Genomic DNA, 15748 nt, shown 5'->3' with positions numbered 1-15748 from the left:
GAGAAGTATTCAAGTATTATCTCATGTTGCAAACTACAGATTCAACGTCATAACCAAGGCTACATGTAAAAGTTTAGTCCAATCAGACTAAACATGGTTTGTACAGATTCACACCTATAAATGGCTGCTTTACATAGCTTATCAAAGATTGGTCTTGCTGAGAGCCACAAACTACCAACTGCACAGATGAAATCACGCCTACCGTCAAAGAAATCTTGTTCAAAGTCAGTTTAACATGGTTCCAGCAGGAATTACAAGAAAACAATAGGGAGCGGAAACTCTGGTTCATCTTCCCCCTTCTTAACCCAGATCCTATAGACAATTGTAGTGCTTGTGCCACCTCAGTTGAAGCCAGCTAACTCGTCATTGGCTACAAATTCAATCTGGGACCCGAAATGTTGTTTGGATCAGCTAATTCACCTGAAGAGCAATCGTGGAGGGACAAGTTCAAGATTAAAGGCTAAGAAACCAGATGCAGTTTACTATTTAGGCTTTACTTACAGTAGAATTAAAATTCCCATATACCTGAGCATCTCTAAGGCAGTAGAATTGGAGAAAGGCAGATGGATACTTAAATTTGACATAATATTTTAGCAAATTCTGACAAATAAACCATTAATATTGAAACAGGAACATACAGCATTTTCATAAATCATGCCACCTAAACAACTGGCAGTAGTTAAATTTGTGTTCTTTAACAACATTCAACTTCATTGAACTTAAACGATATGATAACTGAGAAAACAGGTAAAAACATTATTTACAATGCTGAAAATGTGTTGCTGGAAAAGCGCAGCAGGTCAGGCAGCATCCAGGGAAAATGTGTTGCTGGAAAAGCGCAGGTCAGGCAGCATCCAGGGAAAATGTGTTGCTGGAAAAGCGCAGCAGGTCAGGCAGCATCCAGGGAAAATGTGTTGCTGGAAAAGCGCACCAGCAACACATTTTCAGCTCTGATCTCCAGCATCTGCAGCCCTCACTTTCTCCTCATTATTTCCAATGGTCAATTTTGTGGAGCTTATTAATTTGTACAGGAAAAACAAAGATTAAATACAATTAGCAAAAAACCTAAACTGAGAGGAATCTCAAAGTGGAATGTCAAGAAATGAGCCAAGGTTCCCAACTACTTAGAATAGATTGCAGACAACAAAAAAAAAGCATTCTTTTCCTGTAGGTGAAGGCAAGCTTTGAGTCTCTACCAGTCTGGTTAGTAATGTGGGAAGCCCGCAGAGTTTTGGAGAATTAGTCCCGCTATGCTGCATGGATTTATCTCTGCTCTCTCCAACATAACACACCAACTAACATATGGTGAAGGGGGCACAACGACAAAAGAAACTTGCTTAGTATAAGAAACCAATGTCAGCATATATGAGCAACTAGATCTACTCATTCACCACTCTCCTTTCCCTACATTCATAAAATGATTACATCTGCTTTCACGTTCTGCTAAGACCAATATTAAGCATTGACTATACATAAAGGAGCACATAATGAGAGTACAACTATGCTTTATCCTTGTGTCAAAATTTGGTTTAACTCTAATATACCTGTTACATTACCCACTTAACATTGGCAGGGAGAGGGCGTTTTTGGTTAATATGTATACAGTCAGAGGATGGAAATGGACCATTCGGTCCAATCAGTCCATGCCAAAACATCTTCCCAAACTAAGCTAGGTCCATCTGCCTGCGTTTGGCCCATATCCCCCCAAACCTTCTAATTCAAGTACTTATCCAAATGTCTTTTAAACATTGTAACTGTACCTGCATCCACCACTTCCTCTGGCAGTTTATTCCACATACTAATCACTTTTAAAAAAAGTTGCTCCTCATGTTCTTTTTAAAATCTTTCTCCTCTCACCTTAAAAATATGCCCCTAGTTTTGAACTCCCCCACCTTCAGGAAAAGAGGAGTTTTGTTTTCTCTACTCCCCATAAAAGTCTTTTGTATCTTGCCAACTGTACTGGGCTTGATATCAAGACTAACTATAATGTTAAAGTGAAATAGCAAGATGTGCAATCTGAATTTAGACTGGTAGTACCACAAGTCAGAAACAAAGTAGACTGTTTGGCTCCTCAAGCTTGCTCTGCCATTTAATAAGATCATGGCTGATCTGACTAACTTGAACTCATTATTCCCAATTATCAACTCCATATTCCTTAATGTTCTGTCAAGACTCTTCAGGATCTTATGTTTTCAATCAAGTCATCTCTTACCTTTCTAAACTCCAGCCGATAGAAGCCTAGCCTGTTTAACAATTTCGCATCAGACAACCTATGAATTTCAACTCCAAGTCTAGGAAATTTTCTGAGCTACTTTCAATGCATTTACTTTCTTTCTTAAATTCAGTGACCAATACTATATACAGTATCCCAGCTGTGATCTCACAAATGCCCTGTATAACTGAACCATAGCCTCCCTACTTTGTAGTCAATCCCTCTCACTGTAAATAACATTCCAGTTGCTTTCCTAACTAGTTGCTCGACTTGGATGACATCGATACAGCATCTAGAATGTTCTCACCTCAGAGCTCTGTAATCTTCACGAGACAATACGCTTCTTCTCAAAATGGACAACTGCACATTTCCCCACATTTTACTCCATTTGCCAGATCTTTACTCACTGCTTAACCCATCTGCATCCCTCTGTAGCTTTGTCATCTTCATAAGTTTCCCACCAATTTTGTAAGACCTTTATAAGGAGGTAGCCTAATTTTATGCTGATTTCTCACAAATTGGTATCAAATGGCAACCTCCTTTTTCTGTGCATACTGCAAACATAATCAGTAACATTGAGTTAATCATTATATCCTTTTACTTATTCACCTTTATCCAGAGTGTATCCAGAGATACGAACTGTTTCTGCAGTATGCAAGCTAGCTAAGTTATAAAAAAAAAAGTTAGATTTCCCCTAATTTTCAGAACATATTGCCAATAGCCTGGAAAAAAATTGCTGAAATATTATTTTAGGAGAACATGTGCTAGATATACCTGGCAATGCCTGCCCCAATAACAATTTATATTTTAAGTGTCTTCAAACATCCCAGAGGTGTTAAAAAACAAAATTAGACATCGGGATGTATAAGGATATACCAGAACAGATCACCAAAAGCTTGAATGACAGAGATACATTTTAATGGAGCACCTTTAAGGAAGAAGCACGTAATTAGATGGAAAGGCTTGGAAAGGGAATTCCAGTGCCAAGGGATTAGACAGTTGGAGGCATTGCCAACCAATGATCGAGTGATTAAATTTGTGATGCTCAAGAGGCCAGAATTAGATAAAATAGATATCTTGATGATTGCACACTACAAGAGATTAGAGGTAAGAAGGAGCCAAGACTTGGAAGGATTTTAAAACAATTATTTGAATTGATGAGATCAATACATTGTTCAACTAGGACCCAATGTAGGTCAGCAAGTATAGGACAGAAAAATGGATTTGCTGCAAGTTCGAACACAGCCAACAGGAATTTTGACGTCCTCGGATTTGTGAAAGGTAGATGATGGAAGGTTGACTCGAGTTCAATAGAAAGTTACCTCTGAGAATTAAAAAAACTATGCTTGAGGGTTTCAGCAACAGGCAGGGGATGCCAAGGGCCCCGCCAGGCAATGTTTTAACAGTGTGAAATAGACAGCCTTAATGACAGCACGGACATGGTGAAAGAAAGCTCATCTCAATGTCAAATATGTTCCCAAAGTAGTGAACACTCTGGTCTGGCCTCAAACAATTGAGGGGGTAAAGAATGATTCAGTGCGAAGGAAGGAGCATTTGTGGCAGGAACCGCTGAAAAAATGAAACATTGGTTTCAGTCTTTCTAATATTTAATTGGAAGGGAAGTTATGTCCATCTAGTACTGAAACAGTGCATGAAAAATGAGAGAATTTCAAAAGAGAAATGAAGACAGTGCAAGCTAGGTACTGTTATGGACCAGACCAAACCCCCTCAAAATATATTAAGAAAATAGCCCAGATCCTAACCTTTTCTTATTTTAAAATAATTGTAAGGCATTGTAGTCAGATGCAATTTGATTGGTCAAACTACTCAACTTTAAGCAAACTATACTACTTTTACACTACAGCTAAAATGCAGATTAAAATAAAATTATAAGAAAAGAATTGGCTTAACTCAATTGAAATGCTTAACAAAATAATGTATATTAACATCCCATAACCCTTGGCAAGGGCAAGTTCAATAAAATAAGTTGTCTCACATGCCATTCGAGAAGCAGGAAGAGAATCCAAGTTTTTAGTTGAAACAGAGAGGGGAATAAGAACATCTACATCCAGCTTCAAGAATCTAGCAACTGCTGATAGGTAAAACTAAAAATCTGGTACTTTGGGAGCTTTCCCCACCCATTCAGGCTGCTTCTATTGTTCCAACTTTTAAAAACATTAAGGCCTTATAAGCTGTATACTTTGTTAGCTTTGAACAGACTGCTCAAAATGGTGGCGGAAAAATGGTGACAATGACCTTGTTGAAAATGTGGGTACAGAGCAACCGAGCAGTATAGTGAAAGATAAAGAAGAGTTGCTAAAAAGGCTGGCAACACTTCAAGTAGAAAAGATTCAGAAGAGATGCATCTTAGATTGCTGAGGGGGGTAAGGGAGCAAATTGTTCAACTGTTGACAGAAATTTTCCAGGCCTCTATGAACACAGGATGTGTCCCAGTAGACTGAATTGCAAATGTGACACTGTCCTTGAAGGAAGGGGCAAAGGATGACCCAGGAATCTACTCTGGCTTTGGATATCCTCTGTATTTATTTCTTATGGGTATGTGACTAGCTTGCAGTCTGACATCAAATAGTGGGAAAACCATGACATAGAAGGAATTAGAGAAAACTAAGTTAATACTAGACAGTTAATATGTCTTTGTCTAGAGCAGATCATTCTGAAAAATTCAATTGAGTTCTTCAATGAGGCGACACAAGCAGTGAATGAGGGGAATGCTGTGGATGTTTTTTTTCCAAAAAACATTTGATATAGTGCCAAATGACAGGTTGGTTAGCAAATTAGAAATGGTTGGGATTGATGGATCCTTGACAGAATGGATTTGAAGCTGGCTACAAGATAGGAAACAGCTATTTCCCAGACTGCAGATGATGTGAAAGTGGTGATCCCCAGGGGTCAGTGTTGAGACGTTTGCTTTTTCAGGTTTAAGTAATTGGGAGATGGATGTTGAGGGAAAAAAAAGCCTCTAAATTTACAACTGATACTAAGCTAGGGAGAAGAGTAAATTGTGAGGATGACACTGAGCAACTTCAGAGGGACATTGACAAATAGACCAAATGAACAGACAAAATTCAATGCAGAGAAATGTGAAGTAATACATTTTGATGCATGATGATACTATAGCTTTAAGAGGTGTATTTTATACAGGTTTCATTTGAAGAGAAGTTTTGAGACACAAATAGGGAGTTCTCTTCCAAACCAATAAAGTAAACAGCTTGAGGTGCCCTGTTGTTTCTTTTAAAAGTTAAAACAATAGAAGCAGCATGAATGGGTGCAGTCAGGCTCCCACAGATCCAGGATTTATTTAGCTTTCAGTTGTTGGGTTTGAAGTTAGCTGTGGAAGCTGTTATATATCACTGTTGACGACAGCGAAATGCTGCAGTTCTCTCTCTCTGCCCAAATTTTCTTCTTGTGTTCTTTTCTACTAGACTAGTGAAACATTGCATGTTAGAGAATCTATTTTACTGAATTTGCCTTTACCAAGGTTGTTTACGGGATTGTACTATTTTTGACCAGTTGCTGTGTAGTAGATAAATAATCTATTATTCAATCAGTTTTCCAATAGAATTAAAAGTTACATAAATTATTTTTTTTGTTTGTATTTATTCTTACACCTAGCGAAAAATGTATTTTGCTTAAGGCTGAGTGGCGTGAACAATCAAACTATATCTAGATCACAGCAATTTACACCTGTCTTTAAAGAAGGTAAAAGTTAGAGTCTAGTTATCTCGTTGAGAGTTTTGAAGGGGTTTGGTCTGGTTCATAACAGCTGGAAGAAAGAGAGAGACAGACAACAATGGTACAGTTTTGAGGAGGAGAACAGTAGCAGAAGGACCTCAAGTTTCACATGCATTATTCATTGAAGGCGGCTAGGAAAGTTGAAAGGGGTACAAAGACAGCTTATAGTATCCTTGGGTTTATAAATAGCGATACAAAGTAGAAAAGCGAGAGAGTGGTGCTAAACCGCAAAAAATCATTGGTCAAACCACATTTAGAGTATTGCGTTCAGTTTTGGGACTCTCTCCTTTGAGAGAGTGCAAAAGGAGATTTATTCGAATGATACCAGGAATGAGAGATTTAAGATACAAGCAAAGATTAAAGAAATTGAGCTTATTCTCCTTGCAGCAGTGGAGATTAAGAGGTGTTCAAAATTACGACAGCATAAAGAAGAATATTCTGTTTCCATGAGCTGGCAGGTCATTAACTGTGTGTCACAGTTTCAAAACTGACAGCGAGAGAGCTTGGAGCGAGACAAGGACAAACTTCTTTACTCAGTTGTCAGGATTTGGAATGCATTATCTGGGAGAGTGGAGGAATCAGGTTCCAGATGAGATTTCAAGAGAGAGCTGGATATACATTTGGAAGTGATGAACTTAATAGGGTTTCAGGTAAGACTGGAAAATGACTCTGGCTGGGTAGCTCTATCAGGAGCTGGCACACAACAGGGATCTGATCGTTTACTTCTGTAAAATTCTACAATTCTATGGAAGTTAATCAATTAAGCAGTCCACAATTCAGAGATTGATGATCATGACAGAACTCACCAGTACAGACAGCAAGTATTTTTGGATGATGGCAGTGATAGGCAACTTGCAGGAAGTAGCAAGAGCAAAAGGGTAGATCCTTGGGGACACCAAAGGTAATAGCTTTGGAATGAAGAATGGGAAATAAATCATGAATGAAAACAGGCGAATGCAGTCTCACCCAAGTGGATGTGATCACAATTCCAAAATGATGTAGACAGGTAGAGAAGGATGAGAAAGGATAGTTTCTCTTTTGTCAGTCACATAGGGTATCATTTGTTACTATGGTAAAAGCTATTTCAGCACTATCCAGGGATGGAAGCCTGATCACTGATTCAAATATGGGAGTTGAAGGAAAGATGGTCACAGAATTTCGGTAGCAACAAAATGTTCCAAGATTATTAGAAAAGAAACAAAAGATGAAAAATGAATATTAGAGACAAAGCAGTCAAGGGCCTTTTTTTGAGGAAAGGGGTGATGACGAATGATAAAAAGGTCAGAGGGATAGAACCTGAGGAGAGCTGTTAACACTGTCACTTGACATGGGAGGCATGTAGGGAAATTAGATAGTAGTCAGTAGTTTAATGGAAATGGAGGCAAGATGAGTTTAGAAAGAGAATGAAAAACTAGAGAAGGACACAATGGTTAGGAACTTGCAAGGAAATTTCACTTGGTGGGAACAGGGTTAGATAGCTGATTGGATGGTCTCAAACTTTATGACAAAGAAATCGATGAACTCCTCACACTTGCTGTAAAAGGTAAAAGGTGGAGGTAAGTGTGGAGTGGTTACGGTGATAGTTTACAATAGAGAAAGGAAGTTAGGAGATGACTCTCCATTCAAGGATGATTCTGGAATAGGAAGCAGTTTTAACAAATGAGAATAATATCTGCGTGTGTTTTGTGGCTCATACAAACTAAAATGAAATGACTATGATCAATGGATTAAAATTCACTAAGGATAGTCTACATTTTTTCCAGTTGGAGTTTATGCTGCTACTGACATAATTGCTGTCTAACCTAGCATATATAAAGTCCTAAAGTGCTTCACAGAACTGCAATCAAAATTTGATAGAGCCACAAGAAAATGAGACAAGTGACCAAACCTTTTGTCACAGATAGGTTTTAAAGAATGCCCTAAAAGGATGATACGGTAGACAGTGGGGTTTAGAGATCTCAGAGCTGAGACAGCTGACTTCATGCCAACAATGAAAACTCGAAGTACAGATGTTAGAACTTGGAGTGCAGAGATTTCAGTGGGCTGTTAGGCTGGAGGGAATTAAAGAATCATTAAGCAACATACTTTGCAGATATATTTCACCATATAGATGTTTAAACATTGCATTAGCAATTTTCATGAAACTATGGTTGAACAAATAGCAGTTGGTAAATTTGAATTCAGGTTAGAACTAAAAAAAAAAGAGCTGATATCATTGAAGAAGGAGACTATGAAGCTGTTGGATTGCTATAAAAATCCAAAGGGTGTAATATGGTCCTTCAGGAAAAGAAACCTCCTTGCTTATCTGGTCTATGCGAGTTTGATCCCAGAGCAGCACAATTTCAGTCATGATGGTGGCCCAAATTTCCCAGTGCACGTAGGGATGGACATAAATGTCAACTTTGTCAGCACTACTTATAACTTACCATTATCCATTATTTGAATGTGGAATTGAAAGAGCATTGGAACCATTTTTAAACTGTCCAGTTGTGCGTCCAATGATGCTCCATAGGCTTTCAGGTTTGCAAGATCAGTTTCCAACTTTACCTTTTGATTCTGAAATAGGAAATAAATGCATTTTTAAAATTGTTGGTTTTGAAAAATCATGGAACAGCTGTAGATCATAAAGTCCAATCTAAATATTGATATAAATAAACTTAAGTTAAATAGTTTTAATGCATGTGATGCAATTTAGATTTTTGGTAACACCTATATTTTACGTAGAAAGATACCATATGCAATGACAAAGAACATTACTCAAGCAGAATTAAGTTTAACGCTGCAAATATTTAATCCCTTCAAACATTATCGAGATCGAAAAAAGTCAACTTAAAACTATTGGCTGCTTATTGCCTTCTCACCAAAGTACAGGGGGGGGATGATTGGATGGTGGCAAATGTTATTCCATTGTTCAAGAAAGGGAATAGGCACAACTCTGCGAATTATAGGCCAGTCAGTCTTATGTCAGTGGTGGACAAATTATTGGAGAGGATTCTGAGACACAGGTAGAGCAGCGGATGTAGTGTACATGGATTTTAGCAAGGCGTGGATAATGTTTCCCATAGTAGACTCAAACTAAGGAGGCATGGAATACAAAGAAATTTGGCTGTCTGGATACAGAATTGGCTGGCCCATAGAAGACAGAGGGTGGCAATTGATGGAAAGTATTCAGCCTGGAAGTCAGTTCCAGTGGTGTTCCGCCGGGATCTGTTCTGGGACCGCTGCTCTTTGCGATTTTTATAAATGACTTGGATGAGGAAGTGGAGGGGTGGATTAGTAAGTTTGCCTATCACAAAGGTTGGTGATAGTGTGGATAGCGTGGAGGGCTGGTGGAGGTTGCAATGGGACATTGACAGGATGCAGAGCTAGGCTGAGAAGTGTCAAATGGAGTTCAACCTGGACAAGTGTAAAGTGATTCATTTTGGAAGGTCGGATTTGAATGCAGATTACAGGGTTAAAGGCAAGATTCTTAGCAGCGTGCAGGAACAGAGGGATCTTGGCATTAACGTTCATAGATCGCCCAAAGTTGCTCCCCAAGTTGACAGGGTTGTTATAAGGCTGCATATGGTGTGTTAGCTTTCAGTAGCAGAGGTATTGAGTTTAAGAGCTGCGAGGTTACACTGCAGCTCCATAGAGCCCTGGTTAGACCACACTTGGAATACTGTGTTCAGTTCTGGTTGCCTCATTATAGGAAGGACGTGGAAACTTTGAGAGGGTGCAGATGTGATTTACCACAATGCTGCCTGGACTGGAGGTCATGTCTTATGAAGAAAGGTTGAGGGAGCTAGGGCTTTTCTCATTGGAGTGAAGGAGGATGAGAGGTGACTTGATAGAGGTGTACAAGATGATGAGACTCAGTGAATAGCCAGAAATTTTTTCCCAGGGTGGAAATGGCTATCATGAGACAGCATGATTTTAAGCTGATTGGAGGAATGCTTAGTGGGGGTGTCAGAGGTAGGTTCTTTACACAGAGTGGTGGATGCATGGAATGCATTGCCAGCGGATAGTTTAAGTGACTCTTGGATGGGCACATGGATGATAGTAAATGTAGGTTAGTTTGATCTTAGTTAAAAATCACAACACTGGGTTATAGTCCAAAAGGATTATTTGGAAGCACTAGCTTTCAGAGCACTGCTCCTTCATCAGGTGGTTGTGAAGTACAAGATCGTAAGACACAGAATTTACAACAAAAGTTTAGTATAATGTAACTGAAATTAAATATTGAAAAGACCTGGATTGTTTGTTAAGTCTCTCAACTTTTACAATGACCATGTTGGTTTCAGTTCTTTAATATGTAAATCCCAGAGCTTTTTTTAAAGTTAAAAAATCTGGGATTTATATATAAAAGAACAGAAACCAGCGTGGTCATTCTAAAAAAATGACAGACTTAAACAACCCAGGTCTTTTTCAATATATAATTTCAGTTACATCACATGGCTATAAATTCTTACGATGTTGTACTCCACAACCACCTGATGAAGAAGCAGTCCTCCGAAAACTAGTGCTTCCAAATAAACCTGTTGGACTATAATCTGGTGTTGTGCGATTTTTAACTTTGTATACCCTCGTCCAACACTGGCACCTCCAAATCAAAAGTTTGATCTCACAGTAGGATTGAGAGCTGAAGGGCCTGTACCATGCTGCAATGTTCTACGTTTTATCTTCTAAAGGTAAAGTTGCCATAGTCCCAGAGAACAGTAGAACTGTTCGCTCAATAGAATAGAGACTGGCAGAGGTTTAACCTGAGGGTCACCACACCTCAGGCAAGGGGAGACACTGAGGAGAGTCCTTAATGGTAACCTCAGCTGGTGTGGGATTTGAACCCATGCCACTGACATTATCTCACCAAAGACAACATGATGAATTGTACCTTAAACATCAAAGTATATGATACGCAGGTATAATTTTAAAATTTAAATGCAAGAGAATTGAATTAAAAAAATAGGAAATATTCAAAGACTCCACTAAGTAGTGACCAATATAATTTACCTTCCATGCTTCCAACTGTGTACTTAAATTTTCACACTCATCCTTTGCATGCGCCAAAGATTTTGCAAGTTCACCAAGTTCTAACTCTCTCACTAGGAAGCAAACAAAGCAGATAGTAACTTTCATTTTTGATTACACATGGTCGCTCTCACACCTCTGCTGCGAATTAGGATTCCTAGGACTGTGAAATATCATGGATCGTGGATTAATGAATGATAAGCAACATAGATTTGTAGGAAGACAATTTATGCCCAACAAGATTGGCTGAGGATTTGGAAATTACTAGAGGGGGCTCATGGAACTTCCAAGGGGAAAACAAATCGATTATACTGCATATTCTGGGTGTGGGAAAAAAACATCCAAATTAATTTCCTGCTCTTCTCCAGTACTGCAAATTTTGAAGTGGTATAGTCATATTACTCATATTTGGTAAAATATTAATAAGAGTTAACAGCAAAATTAAAAAAGAATGGGATTAAAAGGGACATGGCAGAACGAATAAAAAGTTAAGAAAAATGTAAGTAGACCATTTATTTTTCAGATTACAAGATAGTATAGGTTGGTAGAAGAAATACTATGCTTTTTCATTGATCATCTAATCTTAGGGCTATGAAGGTCACTATATTGAAGACTGCAGATGACATTAAACTTCAAAGTGTGGCATACAGATTTCAAGTGGACATGGATTGATGAAACACGCAGACAAACGACAAATGAAATTCAATGCAGAAAGTGTGAAATAATGCATTTCAGAAGAAGACATACTATAAACTAAATAATACAATTTAAAGAGGTTAAAAGAACAGAGACAGATCTCTTAAGTTCACAGACATAAATCTTTGATGGGTGGTAAAGCAATTGAAAAGCATAGCAATGGTCGTATAAATAAAGACTACCCTGGATTATCAATGTCGGGACAGTCGTTACTTGAGCATAAACTGAAGTTTGCATACAGGCACCCTGTGGGATCACCATCATAGCAGACTCAAATGACCAAAGAATTGAAGATTCCACTGGGCAACTTCTCTACACCTGGAACCCTGTGAAAGTCTCCATTTAAATCAGAGAATTTTGATGAAAATAATAGTTACCCAGGAAACTTTCGTCTACTAAATACGTAGTCTTAACTCCCGAGTAACAATTCAACTGACCCCATATTCATCTCAGACATCCTCAAAACACATTTGCCACACCACTTACACCCCCCAAGACCCAACAGTACCTACAAATGGACAACTCTATTACCCTGTTCTGGATGTGACAATCCCCTTTCCTCACTGCAATCTGGTCCCCCATTCACCCAATCTTTACTTGATATTCCTGCCCCAGACCCTACCACTACCCTTCTCCATTCTGCTCCCAAACCCCTTCCCTTGCTCCAGACCTGACCCTCCCTTTCATAAAGAGAGATTGGCCCAGAATTTCCAATGGAAGCAGCAGGCGGCCATTCAGCCCTTTGATCCTTCCATTCTACCACAGATTCTACCACAGTTCCTCCCCCACTCACGACTCAAAACGTACTTTTTCTCAATTTTTCCAATCCTGACAAACATAAAAAATATGCAACACGAACTTGTTATATGAAAAGGACTTTTGTTTATCACAGGGAGATTTCATATTCCTTGACCAAGTTCAAGAACTCCAAATTACACTGCACTGGCAATTATAAGATACAAGAAATAACAGGTGATACAAGGAAATATTTGTGAACAGGGCTGGTTCCAGAAAGTTAAGTTTACTATATAAATACACTATTTAGTATAACCAAGTTTTATTTTGTGCAAATTGCTGTTAGATCAGCAGGACAAGTTGTCATTAAAAAATTTAGAGACGCAACATACCTTTGTCTCTCCATTAGAAGTAATTCTAGAGCATAGCATTCCATTAATACATACAAACGGCAGAGACAAAAAAAATTGCTTTGAGAAATATTAAGGACCTGAGCCATCACACTTTATACTTTAACTGAACTGCTGGTAAAGCCAAATTAGACACCAATGTTGCATTTCTGTCTGCCAACCCGAAAAAGGATAAAAATCACAAAATTGTCAATGGATTCTCAATTTGCGTTGTCAACCAATTGTTATTTCATGCGGTCTGTACACTCCATAGTTACATGTCCCTAATCTTTGTTCCTGTGACACCAATACAAAAGCCTCCTCAAAACATTTAAATGGAAAAACAAAAAAGGATAATATTCTGATTTGAGATGTCTGTGAATGGTTTTTGTCAACATTCAATTTAATAGTTTGAAGCATTTAGATTCCTGGGATGCAACTCTTGCCCACTATGTAATCTACTGACAATGCAATAAGAGAGACAAAAAAACACCTAATAAAGTTTATTTAGGAGAACCAGCTTAAGTGATAAATAATGCACAAAATGACGTCAGCAGAAAAAAATACCATGTGATACTTTTTAAACCATAACAAGAATTTCTTTCCTCACTCATCATCTTCCCTCATGCAGCAACAATAGGGTTTCCCTGGTTCACACTAAACATCTCCCCAGCCTCTGCATCCAAAGGATCTTTAGCAGCCATTTGCCATTTCCAGTGGGATGCTACCACGAGACACATAGCCCCTTCCCCTTCTTGGTCAGCCTTCTGCAGAGGGTGTTCCCTCCAGGACATTCTGGTCCACTTCCAACGGTACCTTCCCAAACATTCACAACATGTTGTACCTGCCTGTTTACATCCTCCCTCCTCAATAACTAGGGCTCCAGACATACCTTGCATGTGAAACAGGGATTTACTTGCACTTCATTTAATCCAGTCTACTGTACTTGCTGCTCTCAACATGGTCTCTTCTGCACTGAGATGACAAAACGCAGACTGGATGACTTTGCAGAATACCTACATTCTATACATAAAAATGATCCTGAGCTTCCACTTAACTGCCACTCCAACACGTCACTGTACTCCCACACCAGCATTTCTATCTCAGGCCTGTTGCAGTGCTCCCATGAGCCTCAGTGTAAGCTCAAAAACCAGCACTGCAGCTTTCATTTGGAGATCCTGTAGCCTCTAGGACTCAACATTAAGTTCAATAACTTTACAGTCTGACTACATCCTTCCATGTTTTTAGCCCACCCAACACCCTGGCCCTGTCATTACATGGGTTGCTTTCAGCACAGCCTACCCATTTTCTCTGAGTCTTAATCCTTATTAACACATATTGTCTTCTGCCTTAGTTTACTAACAATAATCCCCTTGTCTGACACTCTCCCTCTTTTAGGACTCCACCTGCAGCAATTCACTCTACTCTCCCCAACCACCTGCAGCCACCCTGCAAAATCCCACCTTCACCATAAATACCTTTTCTTAGCTGTTATCAATTCTGCTGACGTGATACCAGACTTGAAACAACAACTGTGCTTTTTCCCACTGATACTGCCAAACCAGAGCATCTCCAACAATTTGTGTCAGATCTCCAGCACCTGCAGTTGTTTGTTTTATTATTACAAGAATTATTCAATTAAGATGTGATAGCAGTACACATCTGTCAGTTATTAACGTTATGTAAGACTTCATTCTACAGATCAATGAGAATAACTTCTTGCTGACTTATTTTCAGCATTTTGACAAACTCAGTTGTACACAGAAGAACATTGATTATCCAACATTCGATTATCCGAATTTCAGATTATCTGGACAAGATTGCATAGTCCAGATGCTTGGCTAAACTGCATTATCCAGCATTCGATTATCCGAACAAAATACCCCCCTGCCCATGTTCAGATAATCGAGGTGCCTCTGTACTTATGCAAAACAAAGGAATCCATCAATGCATGAAGTATAGGCATTTACACATTAACTATCTGTAGGAATGAATGGTTTTCAGAAGTTGAAAAGAAAATTGCATGCTTGAAATGGAGATTGTTGTCAAATTGCATTTAAAATCTCAACGTTTTAATGATCTTCCAGTTATTGGAAGGAAAAGATTAATTTCCATAGTGCTTTTCATGAACTTGGTTGTTTAAACGTTTCAAGTAGAAAATGGAATAGCCATTTTGCAAAAACCTTGGTCCCACAAGTGATCTTGATTGAGGCATAAGTATTAGCCCAGATACAAAAACATTCTTGCTTTTCTTTAATAGTGCTATGCGATGTCTTGCATTCACCTGAACAGACAGATAGGGCCTCAGTTTCACATCCCATCCAAAAGACAACACCTCCAACAATGCAGCATTCCTTCAGTACTGCACTACATATACGACCTAAAATTTTACACTCAAGTCTTAAGTGAAATTTTTCATAACATTCTGACTTAGAGGCAAGAGTGTTATCTGCTGATGAACACAGAGGACCACGAATCGTATTAAAAACATGCAATTTTCAATTTAAAGAGGCTAGGGTTCCAAGATTGTCGAGCAGAGTCAAAAATAGGAGAAAATACTGAAAAGATTCAGCAATTCTATCAGCACTTACCAAAGTTATCAAACAAACTTGAACCAGTCCCCTCATCCCTTTAAAATGTCTACATTTTGCTTCAGATCTGCAGATTTGTAAATAATAATTACATATTGGCTTTTATATTTAAAAGTACTGGTAAAGGAAGAATGGCAATACTTTGAACAGCAAAATATTTTCAATTTAGATACCATGTAGTAACAATCCGCTTGGTACATCTACAAGAAATGCAAAATCAAGCTTTCTTGCACCCCATTCCTGCAAAGTGCTAGAAAACTGATGTAAGACATTTTCAACTAACCGATACAAATATTTAGCTATTTTCCATAAAAGTAGTAATTGTCAGCTGTGCCAAACGATGACCTGTTTAAATTTGTTTGGTG

The 15748-nt window shown here is 38.6% G+C and overlaps 1 protein-coding gene across 1 annotated transcript in view; it reads right to left on the bottom strand.

Moving 5' to 3' along the window:
- Positions 1-15748, bottom strand: part of LOC122539413 — a 64303-nt gene that overhangs the window by 1719 nt on the left and 46836 nt on the right. Inside the window, exons 10-11 of the mRNA XM_043674228.1 lie at positions 10955-11046; positions 8392-8521 (exon numbers count right to left, since the gene is read on the bottom strand). Coding sequence (XP_043530163.1) covers positions 8392-8521; positions 10955-11046 — 222 coding nt within the window. The remainder of the gene's footprint in view (positions 1-8391; positions 8522-10954; positions 11047-15748) is intronic.

This window comes from Chiloscyllium plagiosum, chromosome 32 (genome assembly GCF_004010195.1).
Source record: "Chiloscyllium plagiosum isolate BGI_BamShark_2017 chromosome 32, ASM401019v2, whole genome shotgun sequence".
Classification (NCBI taxonomy): Eukaryota; Metazoa; Chordata; class Chondrichthyes; order Orectolobiformes; family Hemiscylliidae; genus Chiloscyllium; species Chiloscyllium plagiosum.
The sequence above is the reverse complement of the archived record's forward strand: the minus strand, read 5'-3'. Positions and strand labels throughout refer to the sequence as shown.